The sequence below is a fragment of the Amphibalanus amphitrite genome, unplaced genomic scaffold, assembly GCF_019059575.1.
Source record: "Amphibalanus amphitrite isolate SeventyFive unplaced genomic scaffold, NRLGWU_Aamphi_draft 000306F_arrow, whole genome shotgun sequence".
In the NCBI taxonomy this organism is placed as follows: domain Eukaryota; kingdom Metazoa; phylum Arthropoda; class Thecostraca; order Balanomorpha; family Balanidae; genus Amphibalanus; species Amphibalanus amphitrite.
The window spans coordinates 431,287-456,520 of NW_024881801.1; the positions used below are offsets into that span (position 1 = coordinate 431,287).

Here is a 25,234-nt window from a genome sequence, read left to right on the forward strand (position 1 = left end):
ATCTGAAAATCGGCTATGTAGACCATGATGGAGGCATCGCTTAGAATTTGCTTGAAACCGAATGAAAGCGAATTTGTATTTCCATACAAAAGACTCGCTTAAAATACAGTTACAGAAGCAGAGAGCACTACAGAAGGGCATTCAGCACATCCACTGTAAACGTCAGCTCTAAATTAGACTTTTTTTGCAACATAGGCCCTTCTGTTTTGATTACTACAGGCTACACTTCATGCATCAAGCTGTTTGTCTTGTTTTGTTGGGTTAGGCACTTTCGATCTGACAAGACCATTTCAGAGCCGGAGGGATGATAGGAATTAGGGGGAGACGTTGGTCTGGGCAGACACCCTAGTGAGCCGCCGGGGCTGAGCCCGTCCCGAAGGACAGGCCGACCAGCCCCAAGGTACTCACTGCACCCGGCTACGGGGTGTGCTCCCTCGAGAGCAGTGGTGCCGTTCCAAGGGAACAGTGCGCATGAGATAAAGATGCCTGTTCAGTCCGGAGTGGGGGTTGCGGCGTGGAGGAGAAGGATTTCAGCATCCTGAGGATGGAAACGACGGAACGAGATGCATCATGCGCACCACGCATCGTGCTCTGCTTAGCCACTAAATCGACCTCGCCCCCTTTCCGCCTTTCTGTAGCGCTGTACATCTAGCTACCAAGCTGACTCGAGTACACGGACTCACTGACCTTGTGATACACCTGTCGAATGTCGACATCCCCTCTGGTGGTCCGCTCATACACGTTTGTTTGTTTGTTTGTTTGTTTGTTTGTTTGTTTGTTTTGTTGGGTTAGGCCCTTTCGGTCGACAAGACCATTGCAGAGCCGGAAGGATGATAGGAATTAGGGGGAGACATTGGTCTGGGCAGGCACCCTAGTGAGTCGCCGGGGCTGAGCCCGTCCAGAGGACAGGCCACCCAGCCCCAAGGCACTCACTGCACCCGGCTACGGGGTGCGCTCCCTCAGGAGCAGCGGTGCCGCTCCAAGGGAGCAGCCCGCATGAGATAAAGTTGCCTGTCCAGCCCGGAGGGGGGTTGCGGCGTGGAGGAGAAGGATTTCAGTATCCTGAGGATAGAAGCACGGAACGGTGCTCATACACGTTCATCGGCCACATCTGTACGACTGCCGGTCACAGCTTCATTCACATACCCGCCGCCTAGCGAGCGGTGCGGCGCACTGTGTCTTCGTGTCAGCTCCGCCAGGCGGCGCTGACCGCGCTCCAGTGCCGGTGGCGGTACTGCGAACGCCACACTGTGTCGGTAGGCGGGCTCGGGGCCGGGCCGGTAGCTGGGGCGGCGCGGCTGGAGCGGCGGCCGCGGCCGCCGGTGCGACTCCCGGCCGGCCAGTGGGTCCTTTCGGCCGGTGGCCTGCAGCCACTCCCTGCGGTGCTCGTTTTCTGCCGGACCCCAGTCCGCTGCCGGCTGGAACGTCGACCGCACCCGCTGGTGGAAGGGGACAGGGGGAGTCGGGGGAATACGTCATTACAGTCGTTTTCAGAGAAGATTTGCAGCCTTAGTTACATAAGTGTGCATCATGTTGGAAATAAAGGGAAATGTGGCACCACAAAGCCATGAAGCCGGTTAGCTATTGTCCTTCGGGCATCACAAAGCATGCTCCCTATCTTCACACGCGAAAAATCCTCCAGTTTATTTCCAAAATATGGAAAGCCAATACATTACGCTCACCTCCAGAAGGGTCATTCCATTCGCCCTGTAGACCTCGCGGGCGAAGCAGACCGGCAGCATGAGAAGAGTCAGAAGGATGAGCACTCCCCCGCAGACTGGCGAGAGAACGACGAATAACGGTCAGCCAGAGATACATTTGTCAAGCAAATACAAATGACATTCCCTCAAGAAATAACTTTGCGTCAGGATTCAAGCTTGAAGAAAATTATGTAATTTGACTTATGGTGATTTTTTTTCTCAAACATGACATGCAATGTGTACGGACTATGGAGCTTTTAGTGAGTCACGCAGCTGCAACGTTCGTCACTGTTGAAATTGTTGCATCCTTGCACTACCATCTTTCTCAGTACTCACTCATTGCGCTGTCCGGGTACTCGACTTTGCCGTACGTCAGAGGTTTCATGGTAGCCACCGAGTAGATAAAGATGGCCATGAGAGCCAGTGGGATGAAAAACATCCAGCAAAACTTCAGATAACAGTTGGGACGAGCGCCAGTCATAAATTCCAGGTCGTCACAGAAGTTTTTGATGCCGTAAACCCACTGGATAGCCACAACTTCCAGAGTCGCCAGGATGAACACGATAAATCCGCCTCCAAAGAAGTCCACCAAGTTTAGAATGAACTGACCTCCCTGAAAGATATGACCAATTAGCAGAAGATGCCAATGACACCTTATGTCAGTACAATCAAAGGCGATTAAGAAAAACAGCAAAATTCTGGAAATAAATAAAACACATCAATCGTTTATAGTAAACAAAGGCTCAGTTAAACTAAGCTGCCACCCAATTTTATACAAGCACTTGTCATATAAGAAACACTCGATCATCTTCAGCTCACCGGCGTAATGTAGACGAGTCCGACGAGGAAGCCTCCCACAGACACGATGGTGGTGGCCGCCAGCTGACTGACACTGGGGAACTCCTCCCGAAGGATGGTGATGACGCAGCCGGTGAGGGCGGTGGCCGAGCCCACACCCAGCGTGAACAACATGAGGAAGAACAGCACGGCAAACAGCTGCAAGGAGAGACGATAGGGGTACGAGGTCAGCGGGTCTACTAGGGGATGACTGATTCCACGATTAATCAGCAAAGTTCCATAGCTAAAAACTATCCGAAAGATCGAGCCCAGTGAAAACCAAGAGCTACCATAAACCCTGAAAGCACATTGTTGTTAGTATTTTGATATTCATCTTTCCGTGCGTGACCTAACCTGATCTGACCTGACGGCCCGTGTCACTGACCTGCGGCACCCCGGGGAAGTTGGCCAGCGCCTGCGGGTACGAGACAAAGGCCAGCGACGTGCCGCCGCCCTTGATGACCTGGTCCACCGTGGTGTCCAGCTCGTGAGCCAGGTTACCCAGGATGCCGAATATGACGAACCCGGCCAGCAGTGAGGTCAACATGTCGGCCACGCTGATGATGGCTGCGTCTCTGTAATGTTGCGTTCACAGAGCTCAGTGGTACCTATGCTACCCTTAATCATCAAAATCAAGACGATTGAGACTAGATGGGTGTGATGAAGATAGACTCTCGTAGACACAAGTAGCTTTATTTTGTTTTTGAGTTGCATTTCATGTTGAAAGAACCATAATGATAAGAGAGCTCATAGAGAAAGTCCTACTTGCGGAATACCACATCTTACTATTTCTAATCAAGCCGTCTCGTACCTGGCGACGGGGTCTCTGAAGTCGTTGTAGCTCGAGTACATGACCAGCGGTCCGAACCCGATGGAGAGGGAGTAGAAGGACTGGGTGATGGCCGCGTACCACACCTGGGGCAGAGCGGAGATCGGGGTATTACGAGCAAAGTCGGTTTAAAAATAATGTAAAGAAGTAGCTAATAAGGTATGGAAACGCGTTGTGTCTGCGAATCAGTGTCGAGACGCGACTTTGCTCTGTAGTTTTTTTTCAAACATTTATTGACAAACCATACAATATGACACAAGTAAATAATAATCGAGGGCTCTCACGCCCAACAAGGACAGTCTCTGTCATGGCTTCTGACACGAAACAGCCGGTTTCCCGTCTATGCTAACGCGCGCTCCAGGTTGAGACGTGACCCGCAAATGAGACGTGACCCAGGTGAGACCCACAAACACCTGATATGCACCGACACAATAGGGCTTTCAAAACCCCCACAACGTGCGAGTAATATTTGGCGAGCGTACACGCTGGCATACAGTGCAGTGTTGGCAATATACACAAATCGGACGCCACATTTCAACTGCATTTTGACTGGGCGGCGGCCGAATTATAAAAATATAGCTCGCCACCACCACGTGATGTGGTGTGGCCCGCCTGGCCAAGCCGCCCCGGTGTCCTTTCATGGACTAAAGAAACGCGGCGGGCCATCAGCCACCGCCCGCGCCGCCCGGCGAAGGGGTATCGCGGGCGGCGCCCCCTATCCACCGGCCGGACGTGCGAGCCGTCGACTTGTAGGGCCGGCGCCCCGCACGCCCGGCCGGCCGACCGGCCCCAGTCAAAGAGGCCGGTCCCGGGTTGGCCCGGATGGGTCTTGGGAGCGGTGGCTGATTTTTTATTTTTTAAACAAACTTTGCTCTGTAGTTACTAGTTAGTCACGCACTCATAGCTCAGAGGTCAGAATATTCGGGTATTCAGGCGAATACTTACCCTAGCGTTGAGCAGTTCGTTCCATCTCGGTTTGATGTAAAACACGACTCCGTCGTAGGCACCGGGGAGCGTCAGCCCTCTGATCAGGAGAGTGATCAGCACGACGTATGGGAAGATGGCTGTGGGGAAATGAAACCAGAAAAGTGCGGTTACAATGAAACAGCCAAAGCCGATTGCCATTGTAGCGCCATTGCTCGCCAACGCCCGAAATATTTCATTTACTACTTTCGATGGACAATTTAACAATAACGAATTCATAAAAATATCACATTAATAAACCACTTAGTACTTAATTAGTTTCAGAGTTCAGACACCCAATTGGCTATCAACAATCTCTCACCCATCTATAACTGAGCTACTCCTATGCATACATACTTTAGCCTTCTACCTCCCTCCCTCAATTTTATCTCTCATCCTCTCATTCCCTCTTTTCTGATGCGAGTACACCCACTCGCAGCCACTTACCAGTAAAGTATGCGACCTTTCCGGAGCTGTGCACGCCCTTCACCATGGTGAGGAACACGATCAGCCAGGAGAAGAGAAAACAGAGTGTCAGCTTCCAGCAGGGCAGGCCGATACCCTGGTCAATGTTGGGCAGCTCCTTCAGCACGTTCATCCTGAGAACGGGGATAAGGGAGGTCCACTAGTTTAGTAGCACATCCGTCTATTCGGTCGTGCACCGTCTCATTACGATGCACACGTTTGAGTGAAAGCAAACGAATATTATCTATCCTTAAACAAAAATACAAAAGATAAAAAATACAGCAAAAGCTATGAACTAACTTAACCCTCGCACGACCAGGCCATTTCTCATAACACGAACGACCAGGGGGGGGGGGGGGTTGTTACGACCCCCCCCCCCTGGCGTTTCGAAACGGAAGGTCGTAGAGCTTAGCGGAAAAACCAACGGATTGCTCTCAACGAGATCTCGCGATTGGTGGTATATTTTTTGGTCCTAGGTCAACATTTGACCTACTTTTGACCGGTCAAAGGTCAAATTTTCGGAAAAATAGACTTTTTCAACTTTCGGCGGCGATTGCGGCAAAACGGTGGGAGATATCGACTTGAAACCTTCACTATCGTGTTCCTTGATCAATTCTCTATCGTTTGGTATGTATTTCGTTTCCCTAGCTCTAAAAATGGCGCGTTGGGAGCGCCGGAAGTCGGCAAGGTCACAGTCGGCGGCAGAAATTCGAAAAATCAAAATTTAAATTTTTGAAATCTGATTGTATTTTTGGATTTGGGAGGTCCATTTGCTCCCTATAGAAGCTAATATTGCTGCATATTCCCATTGAGGTGACAAGAATTAGCAAAATAGTGGTTCGGGCGCTTTTCAAAAATAGTACCGGACGCTGTTCCTCTTGTGACGTCATAGCTCCGTGACCTGACCTGACCCGGTCAAATTTCTTATACCATATGATAGCCAATACTTGCCCCAACATGCATGGGAAGTTTCATCACGATCCATCAACCGATGTCCGTACCACCGGCAGGAAACCTCGGGCGTTGGCACTCAGTTTGTGAAAATCCGGCCGGAGGCTGTACCTCTTATGACGTCATAACTCCGTGACCTGACATGACCCGATCAATTTTTTTTTCGGCAAAAGATGCGCAAAGGTTGCCCCAGAGGGTATTGAAAATTTCAGCCCGCTACGACAAGCCGTTTAGCGTGCACTTCGAAAAAACCTCAGGGGGGGGGGGTTGATACAACCCCCCTAGGCGTTCTAGGGTTAAGCCATATTTTATAATGACAAGATTTTCGGGATTTTCGCCTGTACGAGCACTCACTGGAAGTACATTTCGGTGGATCCCATGGTGTCGTTGCTGGTGAGCTGGGACAGGTTGGTGGTGGGGTCGACACAGCGCGTCAGGTCGGCCCAGCTCGGGTCGCACACCATCCACGGCAATACCGACGAGAACGAGGCGAAAAAGTAGAACACCGTGAGCGCCATCAGCGCCACGTAGTAGGAGAGCACGGCGGACGTGGCTGTTAGCTGGCCGTACCCGACACCTGTCCGAAACACAGACGGGGATTGTGGGAACACCTAGTGGCCGGTGATGGCGGGGTGAATGAGGTTTGGCTCCGGGGTGAGGTCATGCACAATCGATAAATATGCAGATGGAATCATCGATTGATACCGTAAAAGGGATCTGATATTCGTGATCGTATGATGACCACCTAGCATATATTTTGTAGAGTTTTATGTGAAATTAATTTTTAGCGGTCTTCAAATATCGACAGGTGGTGTTCCTTGGTAGGTATTTGTCGTTTGATGAATAACTCATTCCATTGGCTTTTGGGGTTCACACTTCACATGTCATACCAACATTATATGTTTTTTATTTAACTGTTCACTTTATTTGCGGCAATCCGCAAAATACCAACATTATATGTACATACCAACATTATATGTACTTTATTTAACTGTTCACTTTATTTGCGGCAATCCGGATTGGACCCGGACATTAGGCGAGATGAAATGCCGAGTGATAATAGCCGTTTTCACGACGGGCTATCCGGCGATTGCACCATACTTTGACCAAATCTGCACCCACTCTCTTTTACAGCAAATATCTTTATTCTATTAATTTATTTCAGTGTTTTAGTCGATGATGCGCTCTGATAATATGACAAAACAGGCATATAAGCAATTAGTGCAACCCTAGCTGATAGCTGGGGCATTCCACGATAGATCGTACCACTTTTTTCCAATTTGACACCCTCATCTCTCGGATTTTAACGATAATTGGTCTCAGGGGTAATCAGGGGCTCTGAATCCTCCTGTAACAATTTCAGGCTTATCAGATGAGTGGTTTTTGAGTTATAGTGTATAACATGTTTTGGATCTTGCGTTGCAGCCCGAAGTTTGGCGGGCTGTAACTCTAAGACGGATAATTCAAATGCCAAATGCTATACTGCATTGAACTTGCATTGAAACAAAGAATTATATGCATTTTTAAAATTTTGAAATATATACTATTTTTGATATATAACACCTCGAGTTTCCTTTCATTTGCATTTTTATGCCTTTGGGACCAAATTTTTTTGAATTTTTATTTACTTAAAATCATTTTTGGGTCATTTTTAAGTAGTATGCAAAAAATTAGGAAGGTGTTCTTTCTATAAATGTACTTTTTTGCGTCACCGTAATGGTCTCGAATTGTGATTTCGGAAGAGAGCCTATTAACCCGCGAGTTGCTGGGGGGGGGGCGTTAAACGCCCCCACTTTTTTCGCCGGGCCATAGCATAAAAACGGCGCGCCGCAGGCGCGCCAAATTTTAGGTACCTGTAGGGAATTGATTGAAGCTTATTGTGACAAAGTTTCAAAAAAATCGGTCGGAAAATTTTTGAGATATCGAGCTTTTAGTGACGTCATGATTTCTGAGTTTTCGACCAAAAACGGCATATGTTCCAAAAATCATATAAAATCACAGAATAGACATACAGACATGCCGTAAACGCCATTAGACTGCCAATACCATGAACAATCAAATGGCTATCTTCGATTATTGATTATCGTTCCGCATTTTCCAAAATCTTGAACTGAATCTTGGCAATTTCTCGTGACTACTTCACGACCATGATACATGCATTTCTTAAATTGAACTTTTTTAGCCAAACACGTACACATATGATAAAATGAATACCACCATCGTGTTCTACGCCCCAAATTACCCATAAAACATGTGTCACAGGCTGCGAATATCAGTTTTGATTTTCGGGGATATGTGCCTGCCCGGTTGACCTGACCTTGACCCTGACCTATGCTTGACTGACCCCTAGATGGAGCTGACACTCTTGTAGGCCTTATATGATGGATTGTGCGCCGTTTTGACAGAGTTTATGACGAAAGGCGCCCATTGCGAAGTCCTGAAGTCCATGCTACTGAAAGCCCGATTTCAGGTGTTTGACCTGACCTTGACCCGACCTGTGACCTCAAAATTCAACTTTAAAGTATTCATCTGAAGCGTCTCGTCGCGTTCTTTTGTTTGCCGCCTCGTGCGTTTCGCTGCGCCTATTGGTTCTCGAGTTATCGGCTGGGGGCGTTTAACGCCCCCCCCCCCCCAGCAAACGGTGGGTGGCGAAATACCCCAGCAACTGCCGGGTTAATGGGGTGGTAAAGCTGCCTAGTGACATCACTGGTTACTGAAAGCTCAATTGAAGTCATTTTTGCCTCACTTTTGCATTGTTGACCTTGAGTGACGTCATTCGTACGTCACTAGGGGTCATAAGAGTTTTTCGTCAATAGCTCTCGATCAAATTGAGCTAGAGAGACGGGAAAGCTACCAATGGACTCGGGAAGACCTTGCGAATCGAATGATGTGCGATATGATCTCATTCACCCAGCTTCGTGGCCTGACCCGACTGTTAACCATCTCTGTAGCGGCGCTGTTTGTCTAGCGCCGTGCTGGTTGGCTTTGCCGCGGACTCGGGCGGTCACGTGATGCCCGGGGGCTGGCTGCCGGCTGGGCCGCCCGGTCGGGGAGCGGAGCCAAATACACGGCAGTGTGCTGACCCGAGGTAAGCGACTTAAGCTGACCTCACCGAAACAAACAGTATACCATTCGACGCGCCGGAGCTAGGCAAACACAAAGATGCTAAAATCGCGGCTCTGCGACCATTTGTTGCGAAGTTATCTATCAAAAACCGGACCCGTAATTTGGGTCACTTGAAATGACCTCAGGGGTCACCAATGAACCCGAGACCTTAAAATGTGGTATCATTCGATGCATCTTGTAACGGCGCACATGCTCGTTTTTTCCGCAAGGTTCTAGCTCCATTAGAGGCGAAACGGCGAGCTGGGGTCGTACCGACCCCCCGGAAACCCATTTTGTATACATTTAAATGAGGAACTTATAGAAAGAACACCTTTCTAATTTTTTGCACGTCGATTTTAAAGGACCTGAGGTTTATTTTGAAGAAATAAAAATGGCAAAAATTTTGGTCCCAAGGGCCATTATAGACAATTTAGAAAAATACTACGACTTTTTTCAATATGTTAAGCTTTTCTTTCCAATTTTAAAAATACTGTATTAATCTTTGATTCATCGTTAGTTCAAAGCTGTTTACCGTTTGTTGCTTGCTTAGCTCGTTTTTGAGTTATAGACCCCGTTTCCATGGGCATCACTGATCCGGATCAGTGCCTCGTAAGGGATTAGGCTGCCCATGGAAACACCCGTAATCCCTTACCGCTGATCCGGATTCTAATCCAGCTTCGAAAGAAGCTGAGCCGTTACGATAGGGATTAATGTTTGACTTTTTAATTTTCTTATTTTCATTTTAATTGCCTTAATGGGCCTGGATGCATATATCACATTAGAAATATTTTATTTAAATTATACTTTTATTAAAATGATATGTTTCAAAATTTGGGCAATATTATTAAAGATTTAAACCATTGTAGATATTTGTTTGTGCATTCCTCCTGCACGGTGTCCCGTTGCGCAACAGCATCCACCAATCAGTTATCTTGCTACGATCTATTGTGCCAATGTTCTAAATCTATTTGTTGGTGTTGAATGGCAAATCAATTTTGCAATCTTTTCCAGCATTTTTTCATTACCCGTGTAATCCCTTACAGCACAAATGCAAACTTTCTCGATATTGCATCATTTGCCTGTCAACTATTCTCACATATAAATTTAGGACGCCGGAGTCTGAGCGCCGCGGTGGCGCAGCGGTATGATTTTCGCTTTGTGAGCCAAAGGTCTTAGGTTCGAAACTCGGGGTCGCCCGAAACGTTTTGTGAAGTAATGAAAGACGAACGAATTGCTATGTAAATTTATTTGTTTATGATTATTTTTTAACATGAACCGAACTGAAAAATGAGTTATTGTAGAGAGTTTGGAAGATTTGCCCAATAGCCGAGTTTGCTATCGGTATGATAAAAGAAAGCCAATCTTCAGGACGGAAGATCCTTGTCGATTTTTGCACAAGACCAGGGCAGAAATGTTAGCTGAACTTTTTATTAATTGCCAAAGTGCGCCATACTCGTCTCTCCTAAGCCGATGAGTAGCGGCTGAGCTCTTATTTCACTGATCCGGATCAGTACCGGCTTTGCCCATGGAAACGGCCCCAGTCATCCGGATCAGTAACGGCTTCACTGATCCGGATACGAATCCCTTTGCCCATGGAAACGTAGTCATAGCTCATCAAACTCACCCTTACAATCTGAAGTTTAGAAAATATTATGCAATGTAACTCAAAAAGTTTTCATCTGAGAAGTCTGATATTTTGGTAGGTGTTTTTAGAGCCTATGATTACCCCTAGTAGGTACCAATTTTCATTCAAATCTGAGAGATGAGGGTGACGGGCCTGGTACGATCTATCGTGGAATGCCCCAGCTACTAAGAGACACACTGAACCTAATTTGACCAAATCTGCACCTTATCAGCACCAGATGTGCACCAAATGTGTACCAGATGGCCGTCGTGAAAACGGCTATTGCAGCTTCGGACACTTAACAGTTATTTTGCCTCGTAAGCTTGGCATCTGGGCCTCTCAGCTAAAGTCCGACCCGGAATCGAGTACAAACAGCATAAAACGCCCCATGTCTCTGGATAATAAACGAATTAAATCACGGGAATCACGCGTGGAAAAAGTCCAGTATTTTCGAGACATGCAAAGAGCTGGTGTGCTGACTGCTGAGCCGGATAATCTGTGGTCCATGGTAAGAGGCAAGGTTAGAAGGTCGTAACATGAGGAAGCCTGAGCTCCATGGTTCCGGCACGTAAGGCAGAAAGGAGAGACCGAGCGACTAAAATTAAATTCCGCTCCGAGCTCACAATACAGAAGGTTTATAACACCTACACATTTTATGGCTAGATTCATTATCGCTGGATTTTGAAAATATTTTTATTACACAAGTTTTACACAGCAATGAAATCAGAATGTCACTGGGTAGGCATTCACCTTTAAATGCCGGCACAACGCTCCAGACCTTGACGCTCCCGTGTGATGAGAACTGCCCCAAGGCCAGCTCCATGAAGTACATCGGCTTTCCTGAAACCCTCAGCAGACGTGTGTACTTTGTCATGAATTCGTCATTGGCATCAAAACAGCGCTGTTTATCATCTTAGCGGAGTTGTAGCTAGATAGTGGAAAACAAGGAACATAATCACATTAAACAAGATGAAAGAGCATTCTGACGAATCTAAAGATGAGAATCGGTTGCTGGAAAACTATTTGTATCGTACGTTCCTGCGTGCATCAGGTCACCAGCCTAAGCTGAACATTAAGAGCTCAAGAGCACGAGTATGTATATACAGATTCCCTCACCTATGGTAATCAGCACGAATAGATACGGCAGAAGGAAGGCGCCACCGCCGTTCTCGTAGGCGGTGAACGGAAATCTCCACACGTTGCCCAGTCCCACCGACATGGCGATGCAGGACAGCAGGAACTCGATACGGTTGCCCCATCTCGCCCGAGGCTCACCATTGCCTTTCTGCGGAAGTGGGATCATGAGACCCTGATGTATGAGCTATAGTGGACTAGCGAATGCACGAAGTTAGTTGGGGTGTATGTTGTCTAGAAAAAGCCCCATTTTAATTCATTTAGATTTAAACGTTTTTTGTGCTTTTTGCTATGGATAAAGGTTCAGCTTAAAGCAAACGAAATCAAAAGACGCTTGAATCTTTCAACAAATTAATTCCAATGCAATTTAGATCCCTAGGGACAGCCACACCTTCAGTTCACGTACCTGATCCTTCTCAATAATCTGGCCGTTATCGTCACCCATGACGATTTATGGCCGCGTCGGACGGCCCCCGGCAGATCCTGGTGCCTCGGGCGGCGGCTCCCTGCACTGACTGAGCTGCCTGAGCCTCTGGGAGGACCACGGGAGCCAACTGCGGCCCGCGGCCGAGCTGGCCGGGGCTTCGGGGCGCGCAGCACCCATTGGCACCCCATGACCAGACACAACCCGTGCCCGACAAAAGGCCAGGGTCCGCTGAGCCCGCTCTTGACGAGCGTGTTGTTCGCTGTTTGCCGATAACAGCAGTTCGGCACAGAGGCCAGTTGAATCAGCAGGCATACCGGGCCCACACAACCTATGCCAAGGACAAGCTCGGCTTTGGGTTACACTTTGGAAATCAACTGACCCCTGTTACCAATGCGACTTTGGTGAGGAAGAAAAGGCGGATTTAAAAATGAATCAAAGCAACTAAAAACATTAGGTATTTGAAGGCTGCAGCTGAAGCAAGGCTACATTAGTTGAAATGATATTCAATTCTCAGACTCGTAATGAGCACAAGATTCGTAATGCGCACAAGACGAGCTGTCTTCAGCTATCATCTTCAGTTACACAGGCAGAATCATTTCTCAAAAGTTATTAACCCGCACACAGTCTTATTCTCTCGGCAGCATTGCTTAAAAGCAGCACGTCAAATGTCACTGGGGCATCTGCACATCTACATCACATACCTCAGGTAAGCGTATACCAAGCAGCTGCGATTTGAACGGTGACCTTCGGTTCGGCGACGGACAGGCGACAAACAGGTAGGTGCGATTTTTATCGTCACATTCCATGACGACTCTGAAGGTGAAAGTGAGCGTCCAATTAACACTCGCACATCGGCCTCCGGTGTATGCGAACCGACACTTCAGTATCCGACCTTGAATCTCTAATGTCTGATATTACGATTGGAAGTGGAAGCACACGAAACTACTGTTTCAAGGAACAGAAGGCAGGAAACACACGGAAGAGCACAATGTAGAAAAGGAACGCAATGAAGACAGAATATTGAGTCTTGGAAATGTACCGCTATGGTGCCTTCTAAGCACTCAATCGTAAGTTTGATGCTGAAATGAAATACATTTTGGCACGTTTCATGTGCAGATCCATGGATTCCTGAATTATGAAGCAAAAGTGATGACACGTTACTATGTAATTCCAGTCATATGTTACCATGAAATACCGGCACCCGCCTCCCAGTTGAGCGGCCATGACCAGCTGCTCTTCAATTTGTCCACCAGTGACAATCTTCCCTAGTTGTCTGTATTGAAAGTCCCGACAATTAGGTATGTCACTCCTTAGTCTTATAAAACAACTGGTACGTGACGCTCTAGTCAGCAATGCCACAATCTTCCAGCATTCCTTTGTTGGCTTCCAGCAGTTCATGACGAGTGTCGACATTCCCTGAACTCACATCCAGGCTGATTCGCATCACTGAACCGTAACGTTTCTCCGACCACAGACATGTATTTTCCGCCGCGGTGATCCCCGTGCCTTCCGTACTTGTCTGGACGACCGCGTCCCACCGTAGAACGTCCGACTACAGAGGCCGACTTCACCCATTCACTCGTGACCCACGAGTCACGACCTATGACCTCTGACCTGTGGCGTCTGACCCCTGGTCGGGTTAAGGCGGAAATATACCACGGATCCAGCTCGTTACGTCTCGTGGGCCCGTTAGAGCACCGCAGTATGTCTCAGAGTCAGCTCTCTCTGTATGCAGATGAGGTCTCAGCTAGCCGTGGGTGGTGGCCGCCCAGAGGAGTCTGCACGACCTGCCGGTCACCGGTGTGCGGCCGGCTGGGACGGTGACGGCCGCTGCCAGCCGGCCGTGCCTCCGCTGACCGGTGTCCGGCCGAGGTGCGACTCGGTGCGGCTGGGCCGACACGGTGCCAGGCCCCGGGCTGCCGCCGCCGTCACCCGCCGCGCGTTTGAGAAAGTGAGGTTGGCGGCGGCGGCGGCGGCGCCCGGCCAGTCTCGCGTCTGCCGTGATGGCGCGCTGGTGTCTGCTGCTGGCTGCTGGCCTGCTGGCCTCCTTCGGGCCAGGTGGGTGTCTGCAGGGGTGCAGCATTGCACCCTCTGGTCCTCCATCCCTCCGTTCTTCCATAGTGTGCCGCCCGGGATGTGGACGAAAGTAAATAGTGCCGCTATTTCATTTTTTAAAATCTTTTCATCAATTGACGCGCATTTTCCAGTTCTGAAAGCGATTACATAATTGGTTGTTGATAAATTTAATGATGGGAGCAGCCCTGAGGAAACAGCTGCTCAACTTTAAATGCCATTGATTTCGATAATTATCTTTCGTGGCTTAGATTTTGACATCGTTGCTCCGGGCAAGATGGTACAGGTGTTGTTAGCACATCTAGTGGGCATCTACCTGGTTTAACTTGCTTTCCCTCTTGTATAACTTGTTGTATGAATTTCTGGAATTCTTTAGGACATTTGTACCCTATCCATTCGACCAATCACTAATCGTCTTCCATCTGGCGTGTTCCACATGCCAACATTTTGCATTGCACTGCATAGCCGTAGCGTGCCTGCATGTTGGCTGTTGTCTTTGGTGATGTTTTCCATTTTAAAGTGTCTCATCCCATTGGGAACCAAAAATCTGTAAAATTTCATTGCTATTTAACAATGTTGAGGCTCGCGTTCTCGTTATCAGTGATTGTTCGAAGCCGCGGCTATTCAGCAATGGAGCAATGTTGAACATTGCAAGACACGCTTATTCCATCCCAGAGGCCCATCTCTCCTATACACAAATGCATCCATCTGCTCTGCATATCCATCTACATGCATCCACCTGTTCAGCTTACGGTTGTGCCTTCTAACAAACGCCACAGACCGCTCCTACAATTCCCAGTTGGCTCGTTTGCATGAGAGCGCCGCTCTGCCACCGTTCGGGGTACTCGGGTTGCATCAACCTCCCGGCAAGAGGCCCACGGGCTGCCCCGGAGTCGTGCCGGCTCCGGTTCCATTGGCAGGTCCGCGCTGCTCACCGGCAGCCAAAGCCGGCACGGCTATTTGAACAACGCTGTAAATCAACCTGCCGCCGCCTTTAATCGGCTGTTATCATGCATGAGCTTGAGCAAGAAGTCTCGCCATTCCGTGAGATGCACGTGCGAAATCCGGGTGTCATGAAATGTCTTGCGTTGCCTTTTTGTGGTGCAAGCAAGCACACGCGATTCGTTATTTTTTAGTTTTTTTTTCTGCATCAGTAGAAGCTGAGATCACGAGAAGCTCCCCATAGTCATTCACCGACCATTTATTAAGAACGTAACTGATAAGCCGCGAAAGCCAGTTTGCAAACCAATGTGGTGACTAATCCGTAAGATGAGAACGTTTGCAAACCAGAAAAATACAGATCTTTGTGCGGCGATGCCAAACCTTACAGAGCCACGACGCAAAGACCAAGGAACGTCAAAAAATACGAAGCCACAGGCCTAAGGACCAGCTGTTTCATAGAACAGATTATATTCACCAATAAAGTGAATATTGCAGTGTTACCCGCCAATAAAATACTGGATATGTTATTCAAATAATATAAAAACGTTCTGTTTAACCGTCTTCAATGTAACATTGACATACTAAAATAAAAAACTGGATAGGTATGTCATTCAAATAATATAAAAACGTTCTGTTTAACCGTCTTCAAGGTAACATTAAAGACGGTTAAACAGAACGTTTTTATATTATTTGAATAACATATCCAGTATTCTATTGGCAATGTTGAGATACGACAGGAAAACAGCATTGCTGTTCACCTAAAGCGTCAAAACGCCGACACATCTGTCATAGTATGCGTCAGTTTCTGAGGAAGCCATCCTCCCACGACGGTTCCCAGAACATTCCTAGTCAGATGTAAGCCAATCTGGCCAAGGTCGCCGCTACTAGCGAGGCGTATCCGCCAGCAGGATCTTCCCAGGGCTAATCCCACCTCCACGGCGGGCCATGAAGTAAGACTGACGGACAGAACCGCCAGTCCAGCTCTGCGGTGGGCAGGACCGCCGGACCGGCACTCCACTGTTGTGTCACACGCGCGGTGGTGGCCGCCCCTGCCTCAGGCACCGGCCGAGATGGAGACTGCACTGCGGCAGCAGAGCGTAACACCACAGCGCGGCGGCCGGCGCCGCGCGGAGCTGTGCGTTTCGACAGAGGCGGAGAGGGTGGCTGCAGGGCGCAGGCCCAGGGCTGGGCCGCGCCGGGTGCGAGCGGCGCCCTGTGCTGACATCGCGGTCATCTCAGCCCGCCGCCCGCGCCGCCACCGCCGGCGAGGTTTTCACAAACAGCGTCACTTTCTCCGCGATATGCCGCGACGGGCGGCGATCGCGGCCTCCGGCGAACTGTGCGGATAGCGTGCGGACGGAGCCACGCGCCGGGAAAGGATCGGCTATCTCACCAGACACCTCGCGCGATGGCCGGGACGGAGCCGCGGGGACGCCCACCGTGCTGGTCCCAGAACCCACCCATACGAGCTGGAAGCGCTGATAACGTCACAGCGCGCCCGTTCCGTGAAAGCTGATTCATTGTCACGGGTTGGAACTGTGACCCTCGTACTTCACTTTACCGCGCGGCACGTTCGCACAATTCTGGGCGCGATACGTAGAACTTGGCCTTGTGCTACTTGTTTGACGACTTGGCTAGAGGGAGGGAATGTTGTAATGTGTAATATAATCATATAATCTGGCCGGTTTTCGGGGAAACGTTCACGCATTAATCACACGAAAGTATTTAAAATAGCTTTCAACGCACTCCCTCATCAATGACTTTTGCATTACGTAACTATTCCTACACTGACAGATGTAGCATATCCAGCTTGGATACATTCAGAAACACATCAATCCTGGACAAATTCTTATACCTCTTCAGCCTCAACTATTTCTCGGACGTTGCACACCAAAATGCATCCGCCGAGCTACGTTCATCGGCAGCCGTAACAGTTAGACTTCGTCCAATGACCATCTGTGACCTCCCTCGACTTCTTCCGGACACGACCCGTGTCCGTGTCGGCCAAACCGTCACGGAACGGTCCGTCCCCGTCACGGACCGTCCAGTTTCCGTGACGGGCCACAAAGGCGACGTGACGGTCGTGACAGCAAGGGGCGTGACACGCAGAGCGATTCCTGTCCCGTGATGGGCAGTGCCGAACGTTGTCGAGGAACGTTTGATTGTATTTACGACGCAGTTATTCTGCCGATCTGAGCCGATACTAATAACAATAGCGCTGAATATTGGAGTGAATTATAATTGAAATGATGTCATTATAATGAAAACGTGGTCGTTAAGGAGGAGAGTCGTCTTAGCGATTGACTACATTGTATGACAGATACAGTAGGCGCGTAGTGTTGGTGTAATCTCAGATTATCAATGGAATATATAACATAAAGAAATGAACCAAAATAAATAGAATATAACGTCAACTCAACAATCATAAACCGAGCACCATCCTATCCGAGGTACGGGGAGCGCTTCGAAGCGCGACACAAACCAGCCTACCGTGCTCTAGCTCAGCTCGAGAGCGTTGCACAATGGACAATGCCCCTCCTGCACCGCTGACCGCCGAGGCGGCCTCTGCAAAACACGCAGCGAATTTCGCAACCGCGGCTCGGAGCGCGCTGCGCCCTGCCCTCGGGCGCCTGTATCACCTTCCATCGAACAATGCGTCCACTCTGGCCGCCCTGGATCTGGCACTGCACAGTGCACTGTCGGTGATTTTATTCGGAGCGGGTCGTGCACTACATAAGAATGTAGTAATTGAGATAATGTTTTCTGATCTTTCTTAGCGTTCCCCCTGCGGTGCATAGTGCACGCAGCACGTTCCATCAGTCATCACCTCATACGTGCCTTGGATCTAGAGGAAAGGTACCAGATCCGTCATGGTACATTACTAGACATGTTTCAAAGCTTCAAAGGCAACACACCCTACGTCGATACATTGAGTCGTTGCAATGAGTTTGTGAAGTAGACCCGCTCGATGACAGAACCAAACTCTTCTTTTTCAGTGGAGTCGCAGTTTCCTCAAGACCAGGGCTTCCAGTGCCCTGCCAAGGACGGGTACTTTGCCGACCCAGACAACTGCCGAAAGTGAGTCATCCCCGAAGGCAGAAGCACTCATCTGTGCTCAATGCCTACCAAACCACAATATGCGAGTGAAATGAGCCTCTCATATCTTCAGTAAGCATGCGGTAGCGATGTTTCACAGAAGCTAGAAAAGGTACTTAATGACGAGATCGATTCGATTCATGCTTCGTTCATTGCACGCACCTCCATTGTGGGACGAAAATATCAAACTCCCTTTCCTCACAGCGAACAGAAAGTCACAAGCACATCCATGAACTAAAGAACAGCATTAAAACATCCGTCTTAGTCCGTCTTAGTCGTTTTGGCTAATGACGATAGCCCTAAACATTTTCATTAAAAATTGTCTCTTCCTGCCGGGAATGAAACCGAAATAGGACAAAAGTCCTTGGAGTTTTGCTATTCAGACGATCCACATGGAACTAGGAGCAAAGTTACTTTCACTGTTCACATTTACCATCGGACGGCCATTTACTCCCATTTACTCCGACCGCACCCACTAAAACAAACAAACGGTGATAGGTACGTACTCGCACAGGGCAACCCTCCGTGCGCTAATTGCTAGGGACCAGCGAGCCACCCCTCCGCGACACCCAATCAGGACCATCACAGACAGTCAGTGCCGGCCGACCGAGCCGCTCGAGCGGGCCCCAGCGACGACGCGGGCGACTTTCGCCCATTAACCGGCTCCGCCGCCGGCCGTCGGCGACCAGTTCTAGCGGCTTAATCGCCGCGCAGACAGCCACGAAAATCGATTCATGTCCTTCGCTCAGCGGACTCTTGAGGAGGAGATCGGAGAACGCATGGTACTTAAACCGACAATACCGCAGAAACGCTCAGATGCGTTGGGCAATGCTATATCAAGTAATGCGTTATGAAATAGCGAGTCAAAACCAACGACCTTCTGACGTTCGTTTTCATTAGAGCCTTCCGGCTCACCCAGTACGGAGAATATTCACTATATAGTTTGTTCCGTGACAGGTCCTGGAAGGTCTCACTTATTCTTCAACTGCATGATGCCGGATAGAGACTTTGACGCTGAGCTTTAAGGACTGTTTTCAGTCCTTTGAAACATTATTTAAAACGAAAGTTCTGATAAATATACAGAGCACCATTGAGGCGCTTGAGTAGGAAGTCCGTCTCCCATTTGTTGTGACCGATGTTTGAAAGTTCATCATAGGCTTCTCAAGTCGTCACTCGTCATACTAGAACTCATTCTAGACATGACAGCGGGAGGGACGGGCTGTTTCCCCGACGGCACGACAGGAAAGGCCCCAACCGAGCGAGGGTTGGCGAACAGCCATCTAAAACGTCACAGGAAGTCCCGAGGGCGGCCCCAGTCCCAGCAACCTTCCATAATTGATGAACAATAAGTCCAAGGTGCTTTGAATTACGTGTGACTTAGCTGTTCACTGTTCAGCGCATTCCTTACAAACTCAAACTTTCTGGCACGCTCGACGTCCACATTTCAGCTCGTTGACCGTTCCCCTGCTCGCAGGTTTTACCAGTGTGTGGACGACTACCCGTACGACCAGCTCTGTCCCTCCGGACTGCACTGGGACGACAGGAGGAAACAATGTGACTTCAAGGATGTCGCCGAGTGCGGACCCATCACAACCAGTAAGGGACTTATGGCGCTGCTCATCGGAGGGGACGGTTGAACGCCTGATTTCGGTGTATGTTTTCAATATACAGCATTTAATTAATGACATTATAATTTATTTGCCGATTCAGGGATAAACTTATCATATCCCCACGACATCTTCCGGTTCGACACCCAATCAGAGCTGTCAGTTGAATAAGTGCTTATAATTTGGACATGCTTTTTGAAAAGTGCATTATGAAATGTGCACATGATTCAACCATGTGTTTACTGCGCCTTCAAGAAATCCCAGCCGGATTCAATATTATCACACGCTAGCTGTAAGCTTGTGACCATTAAGCACGACCAAACCGGCCGTCATAACGATTCTCGCCGCCGACACCACCGGTAACTTTTCTTTCCATCGTCAGCCCCGGGTCCGCCGACCACCGAGGACCCGTACAAGGCGACGTCCTGTGACACGGCCAACTGTCCGCTGCCCAACTGCTTCTGCTCCAAGGACGGCACACTGATCCCCGGCGGACTGGACCCCTCAGAGGTGAGTTTAGACTACCACCCAGCCTTAGTGTGTGGGGAAGAGGCGGACTGGATCCTGCAGAGATGAGCCCTGGCAAATGGTTTGCTTGGGGAAGGGAGTGCCCAGCCTGGGACCCTGCAGAGGTGAGTTTCGGCTATCAACAAGCCTACAAAAGGGACTGGGCGCTACAGAGGAACTATCGCCCTCCGCCGGCTAAAGGCTGAGAAGTTTCTCTGGAAAGAGTGACCAGGCAGCACCATGAATATGTCCACCTGGCCGTCGAGGATCAGTGCAGCAGACGCTCGGAACCCAAGCTCATCATAGTGAAAGTATGCCTTATGTTGCTTACATTTACACTTCCTCCTTGTCGGATTTCAGACGCCGCAGATGATCATTCTCGCGTTGGACGGCGCCGTCAACGGTCAGAACTACGAGCACTACGTCCGGCTGTTCAACGACACCGAGCACAAGAACCCCAACGAGTGCCCGATGCGCGGCACCTTCTTCATCAGCCACGAGTACACCGACTACCAGATGGTGCAGCAGCTCTACAGCAAGAGCCACGAGATCGCCCTCTACAGCGTGACGTGAGTTACAAGATTTCACGACGTTGCTCACGGTAATATAATTGTGGTGTGTAAGCCACATGGAATCACACTATGAGTGTCACGAGAGTTGGATAGGATTAGCCTTTGCAATGCCACGAGGTAGATGAATTGATCTCCGTTGGGCTACGGAGGTTACTCTGCAAACGAGGAAAAGCCGTGAGTCACGACGGGTTCTCAAACAAACATGTGTGGAACACCATTAACACTTCTATATGGCAAATTACTGTAAACATTCGTGACCATCGTCTGGTTAACATAAGGATAATCCAATAAATTACTTTTTTATTTATCAACAACATGCTAGCTAGACTGGTAATATGACATAATTGAAAAGGGTTTTTGGGAACGTAAACAAACGAGAGTTACACCACCTAAGGTGTAAGCAGTCTTCATTTCGAACTCGGCGGACTGAGCCAACCGTATCTATTTCGTACGCCAAGTCACTCCACGTCTTACTCAGTCCCGTGTCCCCCCAAACCTGACCGTGCTGCCCTGGCCCACCCCACAGGTCACGTGACCTGTCTCGGGAGCCGTACGAGGAGTGGATCCAAGAGATGGTCGGTATGCGCACCATGCTCAACCTGTGGGCCAACGTCTCCGAGTTCGAGGTGCTCGGAATGCGCTCCCCGAGACTGAAGCCCGGTGGCAACGAACAGTTCAATGTGAGTGGACGGGAAGAGGGAAATATGGCGAAATGAAACTCGTGAGGGAGTTAGCACTTCACTTAAACTTAACTATTCCTGTCCTAATCGGCCAAGTTTAGGGCAGAAGATCCTGAGCTAGTGGCAAATGTTCTTCTCGGTCACACAGACATTGCATTGAAGTAATTGCATACAATATTGCACATCACAAGTTGAATTTTGTTATCTTTATAGCCAACATCCTCAACACTAGGCCACCATGCTGATACGCGAGTCCTTTTACTGTTTGCCGTAATCCCCCGTGCTCGACATTAGCGCACGACCAGCGTCTAGGAAGCCCGTCTGCAGCCCGCCACCACCCTAACCCACGCCCTGGCCGCTCACAGATGATGCTCGACTACGGTTTCGTGTGGGACAGCTCAGTGTCGGTGCCGCCGGTACGGGTTCCCGTCTGGCCGTACACGCTCGACTACAAGATCCCGCACGACTGTCGCTCCGGCGGCTGCCCCACATCGCAGTACCCAGGTAAGGGACACAGCTCACAGTACTCGGGTAAGGGACACACTCGCACGACTGCCGCTCCGGCGGCTGCCCCACATCGCAGTACCCAGGTACGGGGATACACTTAAAGCGGTACTCGGATAACGGCTGTCAATTACTCAGGTGTGGGGAAGGTACACGGTACACGCTATACGGGAAGGACCGACGTGGGAGTACCACACTATGAACAGAAAACAACAAGGAATTAGATACGGGGTGGCCCATTAGCTCATACGGACTTTCACCATGAGCTTCTCGCTCAATACAACTAGCCTTGCATGCATGCATACTAAAAAAAAAAAAAAAACAGGCATTTTTGCATTGGATCCATGTGAAGGGAAAAAGTTTCAAAATGATTTCTTACGATGGATTTTCGTAAAGAAGGAAGCGTATGCGACTTCTCATGACATCCCGTGCTTTCTTTTGTTCACTCCACAGTCCACACCAACCTAATTCTAACATTCGCTATCAGCCCACCGCCGCCCTCTTTAGGCGTACCAGCCATAGTACCAGCCTGCACCAAGCTCGTTACTTAGTTGATTCATCCCTGTCCTATCACCAGGCATCTGGGAGGTGCCACTCAACTCTCACTACACTGAGAGCTTCGAGGGCGGTCACTGTCCCTACCTGGACCAGTGCGTGCTCTTCAACTACGAGCCCAACGAGATCCTGACCTGGCTCCAGGAGGACTTCAACCGGCACTACGAGAACAACCGCGCGCCCTACGTCATGTCCTTCCACACCAACTGGTTCAACGAGGCCAACCTCATCGAGGGTCTCAACAAGTTCCTCAAGTGGGCGAGAACCAAGTGAGTTGAGGAGAGGAGGTTGGGGTGTGCCGTGCTCTTATGTTTCATTCGCATCTAAGCCCCGACCATTTTTAGTGCGTTATTTATGGTAGTGTTTTCCACACTGCAGCGCAACCTTACGGTTCCCGCCCACTACAGTAACTAACTTAGGTTTCCAGCCCTAAATAACCACCACCCTCTATTACTCGACCGCATAAACCACGTAGGACTCAGAACGCAGGGGCTCTTTGCAACTCAACAATAACCACAACTCCCCGACCCTCGCCGTAAAAACGACAACCACTGACCGCCCCCCCCCCCCCTCCTCCTCAGGGACGATACGTGGTTCGTGACGATGACACAGGCGCTGCTGTGGATGTCCGATCCGGTGCCCGTCAACCAGATCTCCCAGTTTGACGACTGGGACTGCCGCAAGCGCAAGGAGGTGCCTCCGCCAGCCTGCAACCTCCCCAACTCGTGCAAGGTGCCCTTCAAGCCGCCGCCGGATGTGGACAAGCGCTGGATCCCCGGCACCAGGTGCGTGGCGAGAGGAAGAGAGGAGAGAGAGGGAGAGAGAGAGAGAGAGAGAGAGAGAGAGAGAGAGAGAGAGAGAGAGAGAGAGAGAGAGAGAGAGAGAGAGAGAGAGAGAGAGAGAGAGAGAGAGGGTGGAAGGAGGAGAGGTGGAGTGATGAATAGAGACAAGTGTAGTTCAAGGCATATGCAAAAAGAGGATCACGTACATACGTCACATTGTGTCATGTGTGTCCAGATACCTAACCACTAACCAGTACCGCACAGAATCTCTCGACTGGCACAGTGCCTATCCGTGGGTCTGGTTGGCTGTTCTTTTAATCAGTCTATGCCAGCAATCTCTAACTATTAGGTCACCATGGGCCACGCCCTGTTCCACTTTCCAAACCCAACGCCTGGATTGGCCGCCCCAACCACCCGTCACAGACTCCCATTCATCGATGAACTCCCTCCCCTCCAGGTCGCCTCGCAGATTTCTAACGGTCCCGCCTCTGCCCGCAGGTACATGGGCACGTGTTTCTCGTGTCCCAAGCAGTACCCGTGGCTGTATGATGTGGACGGCGACGGCGGGCAGGCCGACTTCTTCGAGCCGCCAGAGTTTGAGCAGTAGATAGGTCAGAAACGGAGAAAAATCAAACTCAAAGGTTTTATGCAACGTTCAGAGCAGCAGGTGTCGGTTGCAGTTGTCGGTAAACTTATTGTTTCCACTTTTGCCACACAGACAGAATTGCATTTTAAGTAGTTCATAATGTTGTTGTCACTCTAATTTCTATCAGTGAAAGGATTGTTATTGTCGTACGTTGCGCCAGTGATTTTGCAGTACGGGAAACACCGGGCCCGGGGCAGTCAGCGAGTTGCGGAGAGGTGGCCACAGAGGGCAGGTCGATCGGATGTTACGGAGAAGGTGGCGCTAGTGTAGCAAAGTTCAGGAGGACGGGTCGCACGGGGGTTCCATGTCCTCACAGCGGAAAAGGAGAGACGGGCGGGCTCCGTGCACGCTCACGGTATTGGCTGGACGCCCAGTGCTTGTTTTTGTTCGAAAATACACGGGTACTGTGTACCAGCTGCGAATGTGGGTTTGCTCTCGGAATACCGTGACATAAAAACGGTAACGAGGCATCAGAAGCCAATGCATGTTGCCTGAAGTATTGCCTCATTAACCCTCGCATGTGTAGGGGGGGGGGGGGGGTCGGATGGACCCCCCAATGGTTTTTCGCGAATAACTCGCGTAAAAAGCGGCCGATCGCGACGAAACTTTCAGTACCCTCACATTGATCAATTTTACACCTACCCTGAAAATTTTATGACCCTGACCCAAATGACCTTTGACCTGTGACCTCTTTTCTGAGACCATGTTTGGCCGGAATCGCGATTCTGCGTATGTCGGCTCGCATTAGCCGCGCGTTTGCAAGCTTTTCGTGGTTTCAAACGTTCAAACATGTGATTTGATGCTGCTTCCATGCATTAAGGTGGGTGTCAAGATCACCTGAAGGTCAGGTCAGGTCATTGACCTTTGGTGACCTCGGGTGACCTCGGTTCCCTTTTTTGAGCTGTACATGTTTCTAGGCTAGTTTTTTGAGCTGAATTCGAATTTAGCAACCATTTGAACATTTACGAAGTAGTTTTGGTGCCTTCGTAACATGTTACGAAGCTGTCAGAGGCGGTTGACACGTACTACGAATACCCGTCACGATGCCTACTGGTTGACCTGACCTGACCTGACCCGACCTGGTCTAAATGCTTAAAGACATCATCTGTGATCAAAAATAACACGATATTCGTGATCAGCACCCCGAAAAACCCCTTAGCAGCCCCACTTTACGACTTTCTAACAGGTCCCGATTTTCCCGACTTTGGGTCATTGACCTGACCTGGAAGGTCATC

The 25,234-nt window shown here is 49.6% G+C and overlaps 2 protein-coding genes across 2 annotated transcripts; one reads left to right on the plus strand and one right to left on the minus strand.

The window, feature by feature from the left end:
• Nucleotides 1-62: 62 nt before the first annotated feature.
• LOC122388060 (sodium-dependent nutrient amino acid transporter 1-like) lies at nucleotides 63-12,278 on the minus strand. The gene is made up of 12 exons (XM_043378840.1): nucleotides 12,015-12,278; nucleotides 11,591-11,759; nucleotides 11,225-11,314; nucleotides 6,100-6,322; nucleotides 4,777-4,928; nucleotides 4,312-4,430; nucleotides 3,349-3,452; nucleotides 2,923-3,112; nucleotides 2,520-2,696; nucleotides 2,037-2,313; nucleotides 1,683-1,777; nucleotides 63-1,439 (listed from the first exon to the last, which is right to left on the minus strand). The coding sequence occupies exons 1-12, from the start codon at nucleotides 12,051-12,053 to the stop codon at nucleotides 1,089-1,091; spliced, it is 1,986 nt and encodes a 661-aa protein (XP_043234775.1). The 5' UTR covers nucleotides 12,054-12,278; the 3' UTR covers nucleotides 63-1,088.
• A 1,489-nt stretch (nucleotides 12,279-13,767) lies between these two features.
• Nucleotides 13,768-24,421, plus strand: LOC122388062 (chitin deacetylase 1-like). Its single transcript, XM_043378841.1, has 10 exons — nucleotides 13,768-14,093; nucleotides 18,047-18,128; nucleotides 19,621-19,742; nucleotides 20,136-20,263; nucleotides 20,621-20,829; nucleotides 21,359-21,512; nucleotides 21,878-22,016; nucleotides 22,594-22,840; nucleotides 23,153-23,356; nucleotides 23,852-24,421. The coding sequence occupies exons 1-10, from the start codon at nucleotides 14,039-14,041 to the stop codon at nucleotides 23,958-23,960; spliced, it is 1,449 nt and encodes a 482-aa protein (XP_043234776.1). The 5' UTR covers nucleotides 13,768-14,038; the 3' UTR covers nucleotides 23,961-24,421.
• Nucleotides 24,422-25,234: the final 813 nt, after the last annotated feature.

Coding starts and splice junctions, on each gene's coding strand:
- LOC122388062 (XM_043378841.1), top strand. CDS start 14,039: ATGGCGCGCTGGTGTCTGCTGCTGGCTGCTGGCCTGCTGGCCTCCTTC. Junction 19,743..20,135: donor GTGCGGACCCATCACAACCA/GTAAGGGACTTA, acceptor TTCCATCGTCAG/CCCCGGGTCCGCCGACCACC. Junction 22,017..22,593: donor CCCCACATCGCAGTACCCAG/GTAAGGGACACA, acceptor TCCTATCACCAG/GCATCTGGGAGGTGCCACTC.
- LOC122388060 (XM_043378840.1), bottom strand. CDS start 12,053: ATGGGTGACGATAACGGCCAGATTATTGAGAAGGATCAG. Junction 3,453..4,311: donor ACGAACTGCTCAACGCTAGG/GTAAGTATTCGC, acceptor GCTCTGCCCCAG/GTGTGGTACGCGGCCATCAC. Junction 1,778..2,036: donor GTACCCGGACAGCGCAATGA/GTGAGTACTGAG, acceptor TTCTCTCGCCAG/TCTGCGGGGGAGTGCTCATC.